This window comes from Rhodamnia argentea, chromosome 3, assembly GCF_020921035.1.
Source record: "Rhodamnia argentea isolate NSW1041297 chromosome 3, ASM2092103v1, whole genome shotgun sequence".
In the NCBI taxonomy this organism is placed as follows: Eukaryota; Viridiplantae; Streptophyta; class Magnoliopsida; order Myrtales; family Myrtaceae; genus Rhodamnia; species Rhodamnia argentea.
Genome location: NC_063152.1, coordinates 3,949,729 through 3,970,735, shown reverse-complemented (window position 1 = coordinate 3,970,735; position 21,007 = coordinate 3,949,729). Strand labels below are relative to the sequence as shown.

At 40.2% G+C, this 21,007-nt stretch overlaps 2 protein-coding genes and 1 pseudogene across 2 annotated transcripts; 1 reads left to right on the top strand and 2 right to left on the bottom strand.

Annotated features, from left to right (window-relative positions):
• Positions 1–5,972: 5,972 nt before the first annotated feature.
• On the bottom strand, positions 5,973–9,049 carry LOC115728112 (annotated as a pseudogene).
• A 4,076-nt stretch (positions 9,050–13,125) lies between these two features.
• Positions 13,126–17,241, top strand: LOC115728116 (inositol-phosphate phosphatase). The gene is made up of 13 exons (XM_048275909.1): positions 13,126–13,144; positions 13,181–13,245; positions 13,355–13,410; positions 13,536–13,586; positions 14,008–14,088; positions 14,211–14,314; positions 14,426–14,510; positions 14,753–14,807; positions 14,886–14,929; positions 16,305–16,373; positions 16,464–16,564; positions 16,654–16,710; positions 16,992–17,241. Exons 2-13 carry the CDS (start codon positions 13,233–13,235, stop codon positions 17,086–17,088), a joined length of 813 nt encoding a protein of 270 aa, XP_048131866.1. The 5' UTR covers positions 13,126–13,144; positions 13,181–13,232; the 3' UTR covers positions 17,089–17,241.
• Positions 17,242–17,816: 575 nt separating this feature from the next.
• LOC115728115 (cytochrome b561 and DOMON domain-containing protein At5g47530) lies at positions 17,817–20,608 on the bottom strand. Its single transcript, XM_030658450.2, has 3 exons — positions 19,628–20,608; positions 18,724–18,978; positions 17,817–18,450 (listed from the first exon to the last, which is right to left on the bottom strand). The coding sequence occupies exons 1-3, from the start codon at positions 20,243–20,245 to the stop codon at positions 18,115–18,117; spliced, it is 1,209 nt and encodes a 402-aa protein (XP_030514310.1). The 5' UTR covers positions 20,246–20,608; the 3' UTR covers positions 17,817–18,114.
• Between the last annotated feature and the right edge of the window lie 399 nt (positions 20,609–21,007).

Below are 21,007 nucleotides of genomic sequence, written 5' to 3'. Positions count from 1 at the left end.
GTGCAAAGCTGGAAATTCTGAGTTCCAGTGACCTTTAGATCTTCTATGATTTTTAGTTGTTTTTAGAGTTACAATTTTGAAAAATATTGTGAAATAGAAGTTGTAGACGAGACCCACATCTTGCTAGTGATATAATTTTTGTAAATATCTAAGTTCTAGGGTTGTTCATTAGGGTCTGAAGTGGTAGACTGGAAATTTTGAGGACTAGATAGCAAAATTTTAGGGGGGTAATTTGATGGAAAACCGGAGTTACAAAAATATTTTCAATTGAATTCACAAGAAAATCGGCCATTTTGAGATTTTTTTAGGGACTTTTTTTGAGAAATAATTAAAACATGAAAGTTGTAGAGAAGGTGTGGGTACGGCTGTCCACCGATTGTGGTGCGTTTTTTAGTTTTCCAAATTTTCGAATTTTCGGGTCAAAATCAAGTCTGATTTAGGGCAGCTAGGTCAATTCGGTCATTTTCAAATTTTTCGAGTCAGAACTAGGTCAAGTGGTCGAAATGTACTTTGATCTAAAATATTCTAAGCTTTCTATTGATGCTTTAACCATTTCAACCGAACTTCGTCGGATAGGCTAACTGGGTCAAAACTTAATCAGTCCAAATTTGAACTAAAATCGAATAAGTGATCTTTCGTGGCTCACTTTCTTTTTTTTTTTTTTGGTAAGGGTGGCTCACTTTCTTTCTTGGTCGATGATTGTGAGAAAAGTTCAATTGACCTGAATGCATGTTTAATTAGTGCCTTATGCATGTGTCTGCTAGATGAATGATTTCGCTTAATGTATGATCGATAAGAATTAATTAGGGATTAATGCTGTTGTCCAGTCATACAAGTGGTGGCCAATTTTCCTTAATCTTAATATATAAATACTAGTTAATTAGAAAATGGGTTCGGGAAATGGATATGCATGACTTCCAAAGGGCGATCCCATGGCTATCATATTTGATGGATGACCATTGTTTTCTTCACTTTCTATGTCGAAATACAAGAGAAAAATATCTCAGTTTAAAGAGCATAACTTCAAACCCAACAAACAAAGAGAATTAGCCAACTTACCAAAACTAACATCAAGAGAGAACACCAAAATCGTCAAGATACAAGTGTGAGTTGTGTTAGAAAAATTCCACATCGGATAATTGGTAAAGTGCTGAGTAGTTAATATATCGCCTATAACTCCTTGGTTTAAGCTTTTGAGTTAAGGTAGGTCCGACTAGATATTTTGACAGGTTCGGATTTTAGCTCCCTCTTTGCGATCTTCCCATTGAAGGTATCGGACTTCCGCAACAAATGGTAGAGCTGATGGTTGATTGATGGGCCACTCCCAATATGCATACTTGAATTAAGAGGGAACAAACCGAACATGAGCTCACATATGAGTGAGAGATTATTGAGATATAGTGTAAGCTGTGTTAGAGAAATAATTGGTATTGTGTTGAGCAGTTAATATATCCTAGTTGGCCCATAACTCCTTAGCTTAATCTTTTTAGTTAACGTGGATCCAACTAGATATGTTGATAGTAGAGGTGGCAAAATGGGTCTAGAACCCATATTCAACCCATATTTGATGATGGTGGGTCAAAAATGAGTTAAATTATGTGCTTTAGTGGGTCATAAATGGGTTACTTAAAAATCTAATAGGTTTTAAATGGGTTTTAAATGAGTCATAAATAGGTTAGGCATAAATGAGTTAGATAATATAACTAGAGAGTCATAAATAATTTTTTATGAATATTTTAAAAAATATATGATTTTTTAATATTTTATTACTTTGTTATAACATTAATTTTTTCTTTTCTTTTCTTTTCTTTTTTTCCTTTCTTTTCTTTCTATTTTCCTTTTTCTCCCGCCTTGGCCGCCACTAGTCGACGACGGCCACAAGCTAGCCTAGGGCAAGCTCGGCTTGCTAAGATTTGGCGAGCCTCGAGATCGGCCGAGCTCTGGAGAGCCTCGAGACTCGGCCGATCGAGGCGAGCCCGAGCTCTCCCTAGGCGAACGAGCCTAGGTGAGCTCGGGGCTCATCGGGATCCGGCCTCGAGTTCGCTAGTCGGGATAGGGGGAGCCTAGTTTGATTAAATATCACTTTTAGCAATATCATTTTTTTTATCGAATTATAAAAAAAACAAGCATTGTATGATTTGGTTAAATATAGAATGTTTAAGAAATACGGGTCGGGTATGGGTTGGGTCGGGTATGGGTCATTGAATTTGTATTGGATGAATATGGGTCAAAACGGGTTAAATGGGTCAATATGAGTCGGACCATATTCGACCCGACCCAAACCCGACCCGACCCACCCATTTGACACCTCTAGTTGATAGGCTTGCACTTAGAGCTCCCTCTTGGCAATCTCCCCTGAGTGAAGGTATCGAGCTTTTGCAGTGTGCTCCCGATAGAGATAGGGTACTGAAATGTTTGGTTAAAACCATAATCAAATGTTGATTGTCCATCGGACAGATTTGTCATCACAGGCATTTCAGACTTGGGTAACGACCAGTTTTACACCGAAGAGAAAACCCTAGTGGGCTAAGCCCATCCAATTCTCTTTATTGCTTCTCTCATCCTAAGAATTCATGACTTTGAAAAGAGCGTCATAGGAGAGAAGAAAGACACGTAAACTCAAAGCAAAATTAGGCTATTTGTTATTCAAGTTCTTGTTTCTTTTCTTTCATTTTGCCAATTCCGAGTTTGATATTCATTGAGGAGTTTTTCTCAAGGGGGCTAACTTTCATTTGGCGAATTGAAATAAAAAAACACAATCATAGTAACATCTCTTTTTAACGAAAAACATGCTACTTTCATTCATAATCGGAAAGGATAACATTGGACTCTCCAGAATCTAAGCATAACAAAGATCATAGTAACTTGAGAGGTGCAGTCTACAACGTTGTGGGTGGACCTTTCTACCTAACATACGTGGACATGGTGGTTTTCATTCGAATATGCTATATTGTCAAAGCGATATCCCATATTTCATGATTTTAGGACCATTTATGTTTGTCCCCCGACTCAAACTACCTAATCCTCTACTGATAGGAAGTAGGCTTTTTAATGTTAGTTGTAGCAAAATAAGAAATATTTTTGCACACGGAAATAATTTTATATGTTGCAATTGTGATTGTCGTTGTGACAAAGGCATGCATTGACTGCTAGTTAATCCATTAAAATTTCCGAGCCGATTGTCAACAATAAGTTCAGCATGAAAAGTCGAACCTCGATAAAAGTTTAGGGCAGCATTTCTTATATCGGCGAAATGGGAAGTGCTAGTGCTCACAATCAATAGCATAAAACAACAGAAAAATGTAGAACAATGGCTGCTGGGGCTCTGCTGACTAACCTATATGGAGATAATTTCCAAGAACGTTCCCTTTATATAGCCAGGCTGACTAGCTATAGACGCAAAATTAGACTAAACAAAATGGCCGCATTTCAAATGATTGCAGCAATCCTCGATACGATTTTTCTCTTTTTTCATGTTGTTAGCGGTAAGCTCGACACAAATCTCGTGACCAAAATATGCAACAGATGAACATTTTCGCCATTGAGTTTCTACCATGATAACGTCTATGACGTTTTTTTCACTGCTTATATGTTTCTACTGCAGATTTGGATTACAATAAGTACCGTCAGTCCACATTGTTTAATGCCAATTGTTACGGCCATGCGACATGCAATGCGGCGATTTCTCATCCAGATTGCACCAAATGCCTTAGTGAAGCCTCGCAATGGATATACTAGGAGTGTACGTATAGCATCGGGTCTCGAGTGCAATTGAGATATTGTAAAATCCGATACGAAAATATTTATTTCTTCATATAGAGCTTGGACCTCCTCTTACCAAGTTTTCATCTTGGATGGCTGTATCTTCCCTTTGAAACAAGTGATAAACACTTTAGCGTAGTTTTATAGTGAAAGGGAGACTCTATAAATGTATGATTTCAATAAAGATATGAGAAAAAGCAGTCATTGTGATTCTTGCTCTTGCAGTTCCAAAGCGAAAGCATTATTATTATTATTTTTCATTGCACATGATGGAATTTGAAATTCCCTGTACTGAAGAATATTACCAATAAAAATTTACAGCTCTAAATTCCATAACCATCGGAAAATGGCTCGAGAAAGTGATTTATAACTATTTAACTCTAAATGGTCTTCTTATTAATTGATGACACTTGAATACTCCTTTTGATTGATTGGGCCATGCGAATCGAGCGTAATCGTTAAAATAACAAACCATGAAAATTTTTCAATGAAGAATCAAGTGTTACAATTAGGATATGTTTGTTTTGCCGAAAGAATTTTTCGAAAAATATTGTAAGTTGATTTTAAGTAATTGGTACATGGTAAATCAATGGCTAACTTGAAACCATTTTCGATCTAAGGAAACTACCATAGTACAAAAGTGGAAAATGACTCCCCAATTATGCAAGAGGAAAGCGTTTTGCAATTGAGGAGCCACTAATACTAAACGAATCTGATTTAGGTCTGATGCTAACTCTTCCAAAACTGAGCTCTCTCATTCTCTTTCTCAAACACATTATTAAAGAATCTAACGAATAATTTCACCCATAACATGTATAACTCTTACTATGCAACATTGTCTTAAAAAATCTAAAAAATCTGATTGTTTACGTCAGCGCCGATCGTACCACGTAAAATAATCGGCATCCACGTCAGCAATTTTTAGCCAAAATTGGCTGGATAGAATCAATTGGCAAATCATGAAAAAGGTTCATGAATAAATTGGTACAATTGAAAGTTTTAAAGTCGAATTGGTACAAATACAATAAGTTTAAAACTCTTATGATAATTTTCTCTTCCTCGCAACCACCGTATTTTTTTATGTCTTTGAACAACTCCCACAACTCCCTGTCACAGTCGGGCATGCGTCCCAAGGAATCCCAAAGAAGTCCTGCAAGTCTTTCAAACATCAATGGCCGCGTTCATCATGCCTCGAGCGATCCCAAACTACGCATACTCAAAACAGTTTCCATTCACAAATATTTCTAACCGTCGGCATAGCATCACAGCCGAGGAGGAGGAGATAGACCTACCTCCTCATGTCAGCGATTGCTCCAGCACCTCGATCTTGACTCGTCACACCGGAGCGAGCAGCGACTCTACTCGGACATACAATGATCCTGCCCCTGAATCTCCTTCGCCGGAGGCCCGTAACGAAACGCAGGGTGTTCCCCGGCCAATATCTTGAATGAATGAGCGACGGAAAACCGATAATTCTCCTGGAAACGTATTTTGAAGCCGTAAGATTTTTAATACCCCAACATATTTTACTGCAAATAGTATTTATACTTTTGGGGAGTTTAATAACCCATTGCATTATCCAACCTACCTCTCCTTCATCCAAGTCCCCGTTGACTAGCTCAATTGACCAACAGTCTGGGAATCTCAATAAAGGAAAAGAGCAATATATAGACAAGGAAACGATACTAGTTTCACAGGGCATATTTAGACCTGTGCAAGTCCTTAAACTGCTTCTTCTAAACTTTGGGATGTAAAATTCAATCGTGACATCTCACAAAGAACGTCATGCCATCATCCCATAAGTGAATTTGGATTTCTCAAATTCTGTGTGATTTTCATTCTCACACTTTGCTGAAAATATTTGGCGTTGCCCGCCTGCTAGATGGTGGGAAAACGGGTCATGATGATGAATGACTCTCAGACGATGAACAAGCACAAGCAAGAACCAAAAGGCGGGAAAAAAGTGAAGTAAACCAGAATACTGAGAGAGAAATAACCCGTTGACGATCACAGAGAAATTCATCCGCAGCCAGCAGCAAATAAACAAATGATACAAAATAATTTTCTCACGGTGTTTGTTCCCAATACAAATTTTGGGGCACAAAGAAAACGCCCGAGGATGCCAGTAAATCGAGAGTGTTGGCTTCATTTGCATCGTACTTAGACATTAAGGGTCCACTAGATCTTCCCCTCTCGAAGAGGGATGGATTTTAGACATTAAGGGTCCACTAGATCTTCCCCTCTCGAAGAGGGATGGATTTTGGCAGACGGAGGGGTACCTCGTATTCACCCACATTTGTCAGTGGATTCGGCAAATGAATGTTTTCAGGGTCAATCTGCATGCAAAGTTGCCTCGCCACCTGAGAGAAGTACAGACGGTTGCATCAAGTGGGGGGACAGAGTCTAACCAAAAAAATATAATCTACTTTTCAAGCATCTCATTTATGGTGATATTCTTTCCAATCACAAATATCAACATACAACTAGGTATACAGATAGTGGCGAATGAAATTCATCAGACTCGGCGGGGATGTTTACGATCAAAGAGCACCAAAAGAATGAGCTTCAAGGTCATCTCAGAATTTCCCTGCTTAGTCAACCAATAAACATAACTGCAATGTTCTCTATCCTGGCTAGACTAACGAGCAATAGTTCTCCCAACTCTTCATCATGCTAACAGAAATGAGATGAAACCACTTGTGTCTTTAGTCTTTACGATCAATCATGTATAACGGATTTCCTAAATTAAAATTGCACGATGATCGCTGTTCCACATATAATCATCAGTACACAGTGAATGAAAACAGAACATCGTCCATTGCGTCCTTTTTTCCCTGTTTTGCTTGACAAGCCAGTATACACGATGAAACATCTGAATAATGCTCAGTAAACCAGGACTAATTTGCAAAACTAGTTTAAGTGATGGAGGTGACCGACTGCTATTCAGTCTTAAGTATGGCCGGCTCAGTTCGATCAAAACTTGCAAATCTAGCACATTACTTGGCATACCAATTTTGAATACCGGTATTAGTACACCTAGCATTGGTTTAAAACAATTAATCCAATGGCACAAGGGGCTCATGACTCAACAGGCCAGGCCTTCTCACATGATATGAACAAGTTAAGAGCACTGAAAGCTGCATTTTCAAATCTTATATTCCTTAATAGAATACGACGAGCATCGCTCCAAATACCACTTCAATAGGCATAATTTTGGCCAAAGGTTATGCCAAATGAACAACAAGATGAAAACAACTTTTCAAACAACGAAGAAACTTTTGTAGAAAGGACAGAGGATCCGTGACATACCTCAGAGACAAGCTCTTCTTTCATTACAGGTGACCTCAATTCTATTGGCTCATCTTTTGTAGCACGTGTACGTAATTTCTCGACATTAATGAACCTCCTTAGTACCTACACAAAGCCAAACAAATAAGCCATCTGGGAAACAAAAGTCCGAAGCAAATAATCCTATAGCACTATGGAAAGAGATCCAAAATTTATTCACAGATGATGATCGTGTATCTTCCATACACAACATAAGTCAACCGGACACAATCTATACTGAAATTTCTTGTTGAATCTGATCTACATTTGACCACCATGCCAGAACTTACACCTATACATTAAACAATGCTCCCCCAAAATTTCTCAAGGCTTTTTCATACTTCAATCATCTAAAAATGCAATCTGAGCATTTGGATAAAAGTCTAGCCGTCTAAATAGAATCCGAAATTCTAAATAATAATAAGTGTCGTTTATCACCACAATAAAGAGCATCAAAGATCAGTTACAAACCAGCCGTGCATTGTCTAGACGTTTTGCGGCTGCCTCATATTCTTTCATCTTCTTTTCCGCAGTCTCAATGACTACTTTCACCTCCTCTACTCCTGAGGCTGGTAAATCTGCCAATTAATGAAAGAGAAACAACATTAGTGCATTTTCAAATAGCAAATAGTACATTACTCAGATCTGCCTAAGTTCATGCCAAAAAAAATATATATCAGTAAACTGCTAATTATTCAGATATGAGGGAACACTGGAAGAACCATGATCTATACTCAACACATTAGTATTTGCAACCAGCTAAAATTATCAATTTCACTAGAATGACTCAAACGAGCCTTGCGCTGCTCGCTAATGAGATAAGCATACTTCTCAATGTTCGGGACAGCCAAAAACTTGGCCATGAGATGGTTTCGGAAATATCCTGGAGCAACCTTCACGGTTTCACCTGCTTTTCCAAGCTTCTCTATGTTCTGAAAAAACACAAAAATAGTTCACATATAGATGCCAGGAAGGTAATAGAAAAGGCAATAACTCCACATTTCAACCCTCTCACCGTGGTGAGTATAACTTCCAACTTCCTGTATCTGACTCCTTGACAGGCATGGAAGAGTGGATACACTACGCCATCAGAACTCCGGACGGAAGCGCCTTGGGCAATCTGCCTAATGGCATTTTTTCCACATTGTATAGAAGACATTTATGTTGCCTCCCCAAAACTACCTTTCTCAGCCGGAAACAAACTTATATACTGTCAGATTAACAAGTTCCATGTTAAGGAACTCACAGGTAGCTTGAAACCCAAAACGTAACTCGCAACATAACATAAAATCATTTCATATAAATGAAGATGTCAAACTACTGATTACAGCGACGATATCACAATTTAGATCTAAGAATGCGGTTTAGTCATCTAACTGATGACCATTTATGCACGAACTGTACATCAATCTTCAAAATGCACGGATAATGTACTGTTCTTGAAAATCACTTTCCTACCAAGCGATGGGCATGGGGAGGAGTGGGGACAGGGATAAAGTCCCTTGATCCTGCCCTAGTGCAATGGTGCTTCATGGATATCTTTTTTTTTTTCATTTCATCTCTTGCCCTTTGTTTCACACTATCACGGAGACTAAGCAAAGGATACCTTTTTTCATTTCATATCTCTTGCCTTTTGTTTCACACTATGACGGAGACTCAGAAACCAACTGTACAACTAACCACCGAAGAAACATCGTTCAACATTCATAATCTCTCAAAATTTAGAGAGACAAATCACACACCCACATGTCAAGCTTCGAAATCCCGCCACAAATTCTAATCCCCGAGTTTCAACACACGCGTGCACGACAAACACAGAGTATCGGCCAAACACTACACCTAGAGAGAACGACGAGATAGGGGCACGAAAGAAAGAGACGATCGGATTGCCGGGGCACCTGAGGTCCAGTGGCGACGACAAGAGCTGCCCTGGCGTGGCGTCACTCCGGGTTACGAGCTCCAGTGAGCCACCAAGCTTCGAGAAGGCGGATGAGAGATGCAGCAACGATAATTGGATGGGCTTTCCCATTAGGGTTTTTGGTAGTTTCCCGGGCCTTGACGTCTGCTCAGTTTAGTTTGGACGAGAATCGTGAAGCATGGTCTCTTTTATAGCCGAGTAGGCATGGGTTCGGTACAAAGGAATCAGACTGCAATTTTTTCTTTTTCTTTTTTTTCCTTTTTTATTTATTTATTTTTTTTTTTGGTTATGATGCTCCCTTCGTTTCCGTTTCTTGGATGCATGAAAATCTCTAACCGATCAATCTAAATAAATTTCTATACGAAACCGAATCCTTTTCTTCAATTTCGTTAATTGATAATCCTCTTATCTTAGGAGTTCAGTGGTGAAGTGGGGTTTTGGGTTAAACTCCTTTTTATCGTGCTTAGTCCCATTAATTTGATTAAGCTCGAATGCTCGAGTTCATCCACCGTCGATGCGAATTAAAATACAAAAAATGTGATGTACAAATACTGAAATTAAAACTATCCTATGTGACAACTACATGAAAATGATTTTAACATTTTTGCTAGGGACTAACATTAGTCCTTAATTTTTTATGCGATAAACGATTAAATGAGAAATCAAAATTTAGGTGTCGGTAATAACGAAATCTCTTATGAGAGTATCTCAAATAAGCAGTTCAATCTGGCTATTTATAGTGAAACGATTAAAACAATCAAAGACGTGATTATTCCATATGGATATATACATTTAGTGAAATCAACGGTTGGTATAATTGCCACGTGTTATGAACACACTTTCCACGGACACCAACCATGTGTCGTGAGGATGTGAGCCAGAAATATGATTCCACGTGTCATGATAATATCCAATAGAAATGAAGCCCATTTGAAAAGATTAGGAATAGGCCGAATGTTTCCTTCGAGCCCATCAAACCCAAGACTCACTCACTCCTTCATAATAAATATTGCTTAACTATAATACGTTGCCCAATTACCTGACCTCGTTTCCCAATCTTTAGCTGCTTAATTTCACATATTGTAAACAAGAAAAACCGTTTTCTTTATGACGAAAATAAAAAAAACACAGATAACTCTAACACGACGGAAAACTCGGCATTTTTTTTTGGGGGGGGGAGGGGGCTTGACAAATCGAACCGACGAGAGACTTATATTATAACTTTTCTTAATAAGTTGGTTGTTGGTTTGAATAATCTAATCGCATCGCGAAAAATCCTCATTCCATCGCGACCATATCATCCGAATAAATCATCACGAAAAAAAAAGAGCCTTCTAAATTAATCTTAGGAAAATCGGTTTCCTTCGCTTTTAAATTTTTTTTTTGGCCAATTCATTATAAACTTTTTACCATTTTTCCAATTTACTCCCTTGGCCGACGCTGACATGGACAATCTTTAATAATATTTTAATATTTTTCAAATTATTTTTTCTTTCTTTTTTTTCCTTCTCCTTCTTACTCTGGCGGCCAAATCAGTGAACGGCTAGAGTAAGAAGGAGAAGAAAAAAATAAAAAGAAAATAAAAAGGGAAAAACTAAAAATAAAAAATGCAAAATATTAAAATGTTATTAAAGATTGTCCATGTCGATGTCGGCCAGCCAAAGTTGGTCGAACGGGCTAAATTGGCATAAAAACGTTTATGAATTTTTTGTCAAGCTAAAAAAAAGGATTTATAATTGAATTGGGACAATTGCGATATGTTTACGACTTTTTTGATCATTTTTCCAAAGATTACCAATATAATAGGTTTATGACTTCTTTAGTACTTTTCCCAAAAGTTACCTTGGTTGTTTCCTTTTAACGATCGTTTACTTTTGCGGCCAAGGTGAGGGTTTGCCCTCTCGACAGAGCAAGGATTGCGACCCTTGCTGACCAAAATGAAAAAAAATATATTATAAATATTATAAAATTACAAAATTTATCCACATCAGTACCGGTCATATCACGTAGGGCGATCGACGTCCATGTAATGATTTCCAATCAAAATTGGTTGGATGAACTGAATTGGCACAAATACAAAAGGTTTAAAACCAAATTGGTCCAATTGAAAGGTTTGAGACCGAATTGGTACCGATGCTATAGATTTACGATATTTTTTGGTATTTTCCCTATAACTTTCGGTTCTTTTGGTGAACAATCTAATTCTTTATGTTATAGAGGTTACGGTCTAGAACCAAGAATTAGATGGATACATAATGAATAATTGTTTTGACACTGGAGTGTTATCTTCAAATCAAAGGACTGAAAATATAATGTTGGGAGAAAGATATTGGCAAGGACCTCTCTCTCTCTCTCTCTCTCTCTCTCGATTCCTTACAAAGAAACAAAATCAACTCCTTGATCAGCTAATTGCTTCATTACGTCATTTGTAAGAACAAAAGCTACAAAGGCCCAGCTATATTCGACATTGCAAAATCGAACACTTCCTTTCTTACGAAACAAAGCGATCGAAATAGACAAACATGAATCGAGGAACCGCCTTGGAGATTGTATTCATCGGAAGGTTCCCGGCGGCTTTTCAAGGACGGCGGAGGAGGACACCTCCGTGCCATCTTTATCCGACTTTGGCATCACAACCCACTCGCGCCTCTTGTTTACCTTAGCATCTTGAAGGATTCCAAATAGTCATCCCATTCTAATAGGGGTGAGCAAATCGGACCGCCCGGACCCGGACTAGTGGTCCGGTTCTCGATTCTAGAGGGAGTGGTCCGGTTCTCGGTTCTAGGATCCTAAAACCGGACCGTCCGGACCGGACCGATCGAATTTTTTTTATTTATTTTAAAAGTTACCCTCTCTTTACTTGTTAAGGGAGTGCTCTTGGAACCTCTCTTTTACCTTGCTGGTTCCCATTCCAAAGCCTAAGCTCCTGCTGATTTGATCGAAACATTTTCAAATTTAATGGCTTCAGTCCAAAATTACAACAGAAAAAAACTACAACAGTCCCAGAAACTACATCATTCCTGCCAAGCATGGTGTATTTATTTTTTTGGCATGTGTCCAGTCCGAAAAATTGAGAACCGGAACCATCGGTCCAGTTCTCGGTTATTGAAGGGAATCGAATCGGACCGGAAACCGATCACCCGTACATTCCAGATCCTCTTCCAAGCAGAAGAAGCTATCTATACCCACAGAAGGCCACCAGGCCTCAACACTGTCTGTCTTCTTGCGCGAAACTTCCGAACAAAAAAGCTTTTCAATCTTTTTCAGTTTCGGTGCTCCTACTATGTGACGGTCAGAATCCGAATCCGAATCCGAATGATGCTCCTGACCGAACGGCATATTCCACGCATTCGAATCTCCTTTCAGATTTGAAAAAACCTAATGTTGGCATGCTCTGGTCCTTTTCGGATTTGTCCTGGCACTTGCTGCCATTTCGTTTTTTAAACAGCTAGCAACAAGCCTCGCCTGATAAGAAGTCAAGGGCATGCCAATTACATTCATGCTCTCGCAATGTCCTTATTTTTTTTTTGTTTTCCAATTTTCGCCTCGATTTATCAATTCTTGCTCCAACGACGGACCCGACCCGAGAGTTCCGGGTCTATATCAATTAACGGTTTGCTTGACAAGTACAAGATTGGATCTAATGAGATGTCCACGAGGTGAATCAAACATGAGGTGAAACAATTCATCTATTAATCAGGAAGAGGCAACAAAAGTAAAAGTATAATCGAAAGCGAGGCTATTGTCCGCTAGTTGAACCCTACAAGAATCGACGTTGAGAATCACGATATCTTTCTTATCATCACATACTAAAGATGGATTTTTGGAACGGTATCGTAAAGAAGCGTCACATATTCAGAGCGACAATACATGTATATATATGTATATATTCATATATTAGCCAGTAATCCGATACTAATATACTATATAACTTAATAAACACATATAAAAAGTGTTTTTTTTTTCAATTAACTAAAGAAAAGTGAACCCAAGTAAATGCAGGGGTAAAAATGTCAGGGTCAAAAAGTGTCCTTGGGGGTGCCATATATATATGTGGCCTGTCTTCTTCTCCGTTCATCATGTGCTCCATTGCCTCCATGAAAAGCTCCACTCCCACACTCTCCTCGCCATTGTCATTCTCTCTCTAATCTCTCTCTCTCTCTAATCTCTCTCTCTCTCTCTCTCTCTCTCTCTTTCTCTCTCTTCGTGTCATTGGGGAGAGGAAATGGCCGGAAATGGTAGGGCCTCGTGGAAGCTTTGTCGCTTCCTCGTTCGTTTCTTGAATCTTGATCGCGTTTTGATCTCGATGTCCTAATGTTGGGTCTCCGATGTCCTTGGAATTCTCAGATTTGCTGTCGGGCTACTTGGAGGCTGCCATTGAGGCCGCGCAGAAGGCTGGAGAGGTGAGTTCCTGTTCGATTTCAAAATGCCTCTTCTTTTTTTTTCATCTGTCGTTGGAATTTTTCATTTGATCCCGCTGCTCCAGTTCGCAGTCATCGACATTTGTGGGTTTTTGGGAATTTTGTAGGTTATTCGCAAAGGGTTTTACCAGACCAAGCATGTCGAGCACAAAGGCCAGGTTCGTTCTCTCTGTCTCTCTCTCTGTCTCTCGCTCGCCCCGCGACGCTTCAATTCCAGTTATTGAGTGAATTATAGATTTGCCTAATGATTTGTACGTAAGCATGGTGGTGACATTGTTGAATTTCGTGTTCACGTGACGGTGTGTTGCCAAAGCGGGTGAGCAATTGCAGAAGTTCTGTGGCCTCGATTGTCTTCATAATTATAGGCTCGTAATTGGAAGGAAAAAGGAAGTTTTCAACTTTAGTTTTTGTACACTAGTCAGAAATTTCTTGTTTTGCAGTGGCTGCTTGTATCTTGTTGTAGTCAGATGGGAGCCTCCCAACTAACGCGGGAAGAATATGAACGTCAGTTGTGAACGAAGACGACTCATGTAGCTTCTTCATCTTGTGGTTAATTTTACCCATCTGGTTGATTCACAGGTGGATTTAGTCACTGAGACTGATAAGGCATGTGAAGATCTCATATTTAACCATCTCAAGCAGCGCTATCCCACGCACAAGGTTGATGCTCGCTTCTTTTTCTTTGCTATCATTTTGATCAGTGGAGATAACGCATAAAGGGCTTCTCGTCTGCCCAAAGTCGTCTTAGTTTCTTGACGTCATTCTGTTAATGGTGCTTACAGTTCATTGGTGAAGAAACTACTGCCGCTTGTGGGATCTCTGAGCTGACCGATGAACCAACGTGGATAGTGGATCCTCTTGATGGAACAACCAACTTCGTTCATGGGTGAAGATCAACCTCCCGGATATTCTTGTTTCTTGTTTGATTCATGCATCATCGTCATCTCTTGGAAGAATATATCTTCTAATTGTGTAATGCCTAATGTGATACTTGTAGATTCCCCTTTGTTTGCATTTCTATTGGGCTTACGATTGGAAAAGTTCCTACAGTTGGCGTAGTATATAATCCAATTATGGAGGAGGTGAGCATTCTCATGCCCACATAAGTGAATATAAGGTGAATATATTTAAGAAGATAGTATGCATTAACGTCCTGAAGGTTCATATGCAACATATCGCCGTTAATTCATTGTAGCTGTTCAGTTGAGATCATTGGTTTGGAATCCCGTGACCCTACTATTGATGTCTGCTGAACTACTTCTGCTCTTTCTTTGGATGCGTATTAGTGCTTAATAAATGTACTACTTTGGCTTCCGAATTTTAGCTTTTCACTGGTGTTCAAGGGAAAGGTGCTTTTCTGAATGGGAACCCCATCAAAGGTGATTTCACTTTTATCAATTCTCAGTTGGAAATTCCTTAATCCCTGAGAAGGTCGTAAAATCATCTTTTATTGCCAGTGTCATCTCAATCGGAACTTGTGAAGTGCCTACTTGCGACCGAGGTATGCTGATTTTTTTTTTATAGAATTTATGTTTTGCTAGCTTGAAAATAATACCTTTTTAACCTGACTGTTGTATGAATTTATCTTGATCTCTTCCTCCTAGTTTAGTGCATTGATGAGGATAATACAGATTCACTCTAATGATAAATAAGTACTCCTATATTTGAATTTGAAAGAATACAAGATGATTGAAGAAACAATTGGTCCGTCGACTGTTTATATTATATCCGAATCGGATATGTATAAAATTTGGCTTGCTTCCTGTTTCGCTCTCCCAAAAGTGATATAGTAGACTTGGACTTCTGACTATCTACTGAGGTTGGATGATGGCTTTCTGGATAGGTCATAAGAACATTTATCCTATTTTGCCTTTGTTCCTCTACCATGTTTTCGTATTCCACCAGCTCCGATGTTACCAACTTCTTGACATAATCCCAGAAGAGTAATCAATTTTACTTGTCCATATGAGAGTAACATATTTGTTATGAGTCACAGTACGATCAACACATCTTTCATGAATTTAATCTTTGACAATGATTGAACAGGGGGAATTTACTTAGTAACTCAACTTTTTCAATTGAAAACTCAACACGTCTTTCATGAAAGACATCCTTCCTTAAATGCGAATATCTTCGGTTGCTTCAAATTTGAAAACCTTGATTTTGCCACTTTATGAGTTGAAAATTAGACTAACTGCATGTTAAATCCTCAATTAAGGAGCTTTTGCACTTTCATTTCTGTGTTCGATGACTTACTTTGTTAGTGCAAACTCGCAATCATTTTAGCATAGTAAATTCCAGATCTAACTAAACACATTTTATGTTATTTCATGTTGAATATCATCTCACAAAACTTTGTCAAAATTCTGGAGTTACTTGCTATAGATGGTCCTTGAAAGAGTTCGACATATATAAGGGGGCAGAATGTCACTCTCAAAGAAAGAAGAGCAGATTCCTTTTCTTAGGAAAACTATGTGCGTGCAAACGTGCATGTGTGTGTGTGTGTGTGTGTGTGTGTGTGTGTGTGTCCCAATTGAGGCATAATCTTATCTGGCCTTATGAACATCACTACTATCCCATCCCTACCTCCAAACCTCATATCTTACAATTGATCAGCAGTCTGTGAGGCTGTGATGTTAATTTTTGTCCACCTCCTCTGGAAATAGTGTATGCACCCAGAATTGCTATCAAGGAGGTTTATTTTAAAACCGTGCAAAAAACCTTTATGCTTCTCATTGAATAAAGTTTTCACGAGTACCAGTCACCTAAGGCAATGGGTGCTAGATGTACTTCAGAAATTGTAGATTTGGTTATCTAGAAGAGCGAAGCAGAAAAATAATTCACTAATCGACTATTTTTGCCTACTGGAACTGCAGGCCGGTACCAAGCGTGATAAGGCAACGTTGGATGCATCTACTGATAGAATCAAAAGTCTACTTTTCAAAGTAAATCCAATGTTGTCATGCATGTGTTAATGGTGACTTCTGTTTTCTCCACCACCTGATGTCAACTTTTCTTTGTTAATGTACGGTCAGGTGAGGTCAGTTCGCATGTGTGGATCCTGTGCATTGAACCTTTGTGGAATTGCTTGTGGACGACTTGATTTATTCTACGAAACCGGCTTCGGAGGTCCCTGGTATGGTTTTATGGTGTAAGCAGAAAAGTAGAGGTAATACTCTACTACTAAGGACAATACGGTTGAATGTGTCTTGCTCTTCTTCCTAGGGATGTGGCAGGTGGAGCAGTGATAGTGAAAGAAGCTGGAGGTCTTGTTTATGATCCGTAAGTAGGCAAAATCTCACCTATATGTTTCACTTTCAGTTCTAAGAAAGAGACTGCATGGAACAATCATGACTTGTGGCTGCAAATTTAGATCCTAGAAGGTTAACTCACTCTATGGACTCAATCAACGGGTGCTTTATGGACAAGAGTTTATGACCGCATGACTTGTGGGCCACTACATATAATCTATGAACGGCAATGTCAAAATCTTAAACCTTCATAAGTTTAGTGAAAGAGATTTTGCTTACACGGTGATACTGGTGGTGGTTGTTTTGCATCAGATCTGGTAAGGATTTTGACATCACATCTCAGCGGGTTGCAGCCTCAAACCCTCTCATCAAGGATGCGTTCGTGGAGGTTTTGCAGCAAACAGAATGAGATGGGACCAACTAGTCGAGTGAAATCTAAAAAGGAGCTCAATTATTTGTTATTATGATATAGAAACTATAGTTTACTTGTTCTTCTGAACAACATCAAGCTCTCTGATACTGAATTCCTTGACAATGGGTTAAGGAAATCTTGCTTCTTTAATATTCATTGTCTGCATGATTAGTCCACTTGACTTGTGGCCCTTGAGAGTTCGTTTATTTTAGAAACCCTTGTGTTAAACTCACATGGTTCCCATAATCATTGCCTCCATTTGCAAGTTATGGGGCCGCTGACGAGAGCAAGTCGTAATCTAGTATATGTTCGCCAGAATGTCTCTCCACCTGATCTTCTCCCTAACTTAAGCATGACAATAGCATTTGGGAAATGGTCTATTGATGATTTGCTGAATGACTGACATTAGATTACATCTGTTGAGCTAAGCATGTCGTTCCGGTGTGTCGCTGGAAATGCTGATCCACTCCCCTTTTAGTTGTTCACATAGCTTGATCTTTCTCTTGGCATACGCCTCTCTGAATTATCGTCTTTCACAGGGACTTGCCAATGAGCGGGAAACTTAGAGAGTTTTAGCTGTAGCTGTGCAGATATGAGTTGTGTCTGGAGCTCACATTTGAGCTTAACTCGAGCAAAAACCGAACTTTTCAGCTTGAAACCATTCATACTTTCAAGTTGACGAGGACTAACGAGTCACAATAAAGTGTCAACGGTGAAGATGCGAATTAGAAGCAAAGAAAAAAGGCATGGAGGATTCAGTAATAAACACGGTAAAGTACATACTCCCTGGAAACTTGGGGAAACCCGAAATCCAGAGGAGACATTCCTAGAAAAGCTATGAAAGAATTACTGCCATGTCCTAAACTCCTCGCAACAACATAACATATAACTGAATGTAACTCAGTGTATAAAATTTACATAGTATGCATCACTGTGAAGTCTAAGACCCATACAGCGAAAGAGAAGAAAAGATGAAAGGAGGGCCAAAAATGACCCGCAGCCACGATCTCATAGATCATTCTTCTACGCCTCCTGGTGTGGCCTCGCGCCATATCCATTGTGATTATAACCATTCGATCCATTCATGCCGTGAGGCGATTTCGACCCACCTTGCGTTTTCCTCCTCTTCAGAACCACGTACCAAGTGAACGCCTCTAGAACCACCGCGACGCAGCCCAAGGCCACAATCACTCCAATGTAAGCGTCCTTCCACTTCTTCTCTGGATCCAGGATGTCGAACCCCTTGAATATGTTGATGATGCTGAGGATGATCACCGTGTAACCCATGGAGTGATGGTAGATGTTCCAGTAGAATCTGTATTTGTGGTCCTTATTGGGCCTTAGAAGCAAAGCAAACACCTGAAAGTCGAAAGTTATTATCAGTCGACTTCTTTTCCTTCCTTAAGATCTCCATTACCTATATCATGTCACTATACTATTGTTCTGTTTCAACTCCAAGATCAAATACCAAGAACAAGTACCACTTCGTTTGTTTGCATCTGTTTTACACGAAAACAAGCGTATTTTCCCCTGTTCTGCTAAAAAAGCTGTATGTAAACTAATGCGCGAGGACACATAGGTTTTGACGTGAGCACGAAACATGCCTGCGTGAATTGACAATTCTTTTGATACCTGAAGTGTGCCGAGGCAGAACAGGATAATGCCAATTGTCCTGTGAGCGGTGAAGGTTATGCCGGGCGACTCGCTGCCGAGTTTGATACCGGTTGCCCATCCGGCAACGCCAATGATATAGGCCGAGGATTGGCATGTGACATGGAGGTAAAACCATGCTGGGTCCGCAGCTTTTGACACCTTCAAGTATCTGGCTATGATGGCACCAACAGGCATCAAAATCCCCCAACTCACAGCATTTAGTACTCCATGTCTCTGAGATTTTCAATGTTCATGATGGTCAGGAGTAAAGTTGCAACTACTATACAACTTCAACTGCTACTGAAGAGTGATTCAAATTATGAAGTTCTCAGTTAGGCCTCTCAGGAAGATTTGGAATATCATATGAAAGAAAACTTCTATCTTCTGATCAAAGACATCCCCGCGGAACAAAAGTTTCAGTTATGACAGCTAGAACATATAAAGTTTGCACCTGTAGTCAAAAGTTCTATGCCAGATTTTCAAGGCTGTCTTAATTCAAGGAATTCTGAGATACCAACTAAAGTTCCTGCTAAAAAGGAACGGACTTTCAGCATGTAAGAACACAAGAACTTCATCTACAAGGCACCTGCTTCTTTCCCTTCCTTTACGCCTGCTCTTTTACCCTTTGTAATATTAAGACAGGGCATGTCTAATGTGTATCCACATGGGCGAAAAAGAGTATTTAAAAGGGGAAGAACCAGAGCTCAAAAGCTGCTCATTTATCCCCAGCATCATGGGAAAATCAATAGACATGTTCTGTTTTACTTTCAAATCAGATAGATGATCTGCACCTACCAAAACAGAATGTGCAAACTCAAATAAGGAGAAACCAACATGAAAAACAAGACGAGGAAGAAAGAAAGAAAGGAAGACTGTCACTTACATTCCTCTTTCTTGTCTTAGAGTTGCCACCCCCAGATGCCCCAGCCTGACCAGAGGCAAAATTCAGAGTCCCCTTGGACTGAAGATTAGCGCCGGTAGTGGCATGTACGCTCGGGGACCCGCCGGAGAGCGGTCCATCTTGCCAAACCTGGTTCACCGAGCCATTGCTCGGGGGTTTTATGGTGGCGAAGATGATGATCTCATTGCTCGCATAAGTCGCGGAGAGGCCAGATACGTTAAAGCTCAGATCCCCCTCCGTCAACTGGGTCTGGTACCCGCTGATCGGAGACGTGTAGGCCCTCATGGTCCCGTTCGACTGCCGGTAAGCCACGAGCGACTGGGCCCCGACCATGCCGGTCGAGGTCGGGTTGATGGCCCAAGCCACCCACGTGGACGCGGCCACGGAGGCGTGCCGGTAGGCTATCTGGGCCGTGTTGGCCGACGAGTCGTAAGTCCAGTGGAGAAACGAGTTCAGGTAAGGCAGATCGGTGCAGGAGCTGAACACCTTGTTCCCAGAGAAGGCGTAGTTGGAGCACGTCTGAGCAGAGGACAGCACCACCATGGACATGACCAGGGCGGCGCAAGCCAGAAGCTGCTGCTGCTTGAAAGACCTATCCATGGCTGGTCAGATCGCGGGTCTTCTTCTTGGGTTCGTGCTGGTTTTCTTTCTCCGGTGGAGCTAAGTGCAAAGTGCAATGGGGATGAAACCAGATTGACGAGGAGGGAAGGTTATTATAAGGAGAAGGTTTGGGGGGGGTAGGTTGTTGGGTGGTCTGTTTGATGAATGTTTCCAACTTGAAAAAGCGGGCGGAGGGAGTGGTTGGCGGTTCTCCCTACTGTAATTTTTTAAAGATTTATGGGGGTTTTCATGTGGAAGACTCGTTGAAAATCCAATCTTGGAACTCCTCCTCCACGACCAACCACCTTCCTACTCTGTTTCTTCTCAAGCCCTTCCCCTGCCCAAACTTCTTATGAAAACAGAGCACAGGAATGGGGCCAAGGTCAACTTTCCACACGGAATTGAGACTTTCGTGACACAACCCTAGAGGGGTGTCCTGAAAGAGGAAAAGTTCGAGAGATCACCAAGAATTTAGTTCATATCCCTGCTAGGGAAAACTTCGGTTGGTGACCAATTGAAAATTAGGAAGTAAATCCGACCGAATTGGATTTTGACATCTTTTCATTCACGCAGCTGCCGAGAAATTTTTCTTTCCTTTTTCGGATCGTCGGAAGCAAGGCGATCGATTCCATGGTGGTAGGTTCCAAAAACCCTATCAAAACCTATCATGTTAGGAATGGTTCCTAGTTATAGGAGCTAGGAACCGACACGGGTCAATCAAAAACCAGCCTAGAACTAAACCAGGTACAAAACGATTCAAGA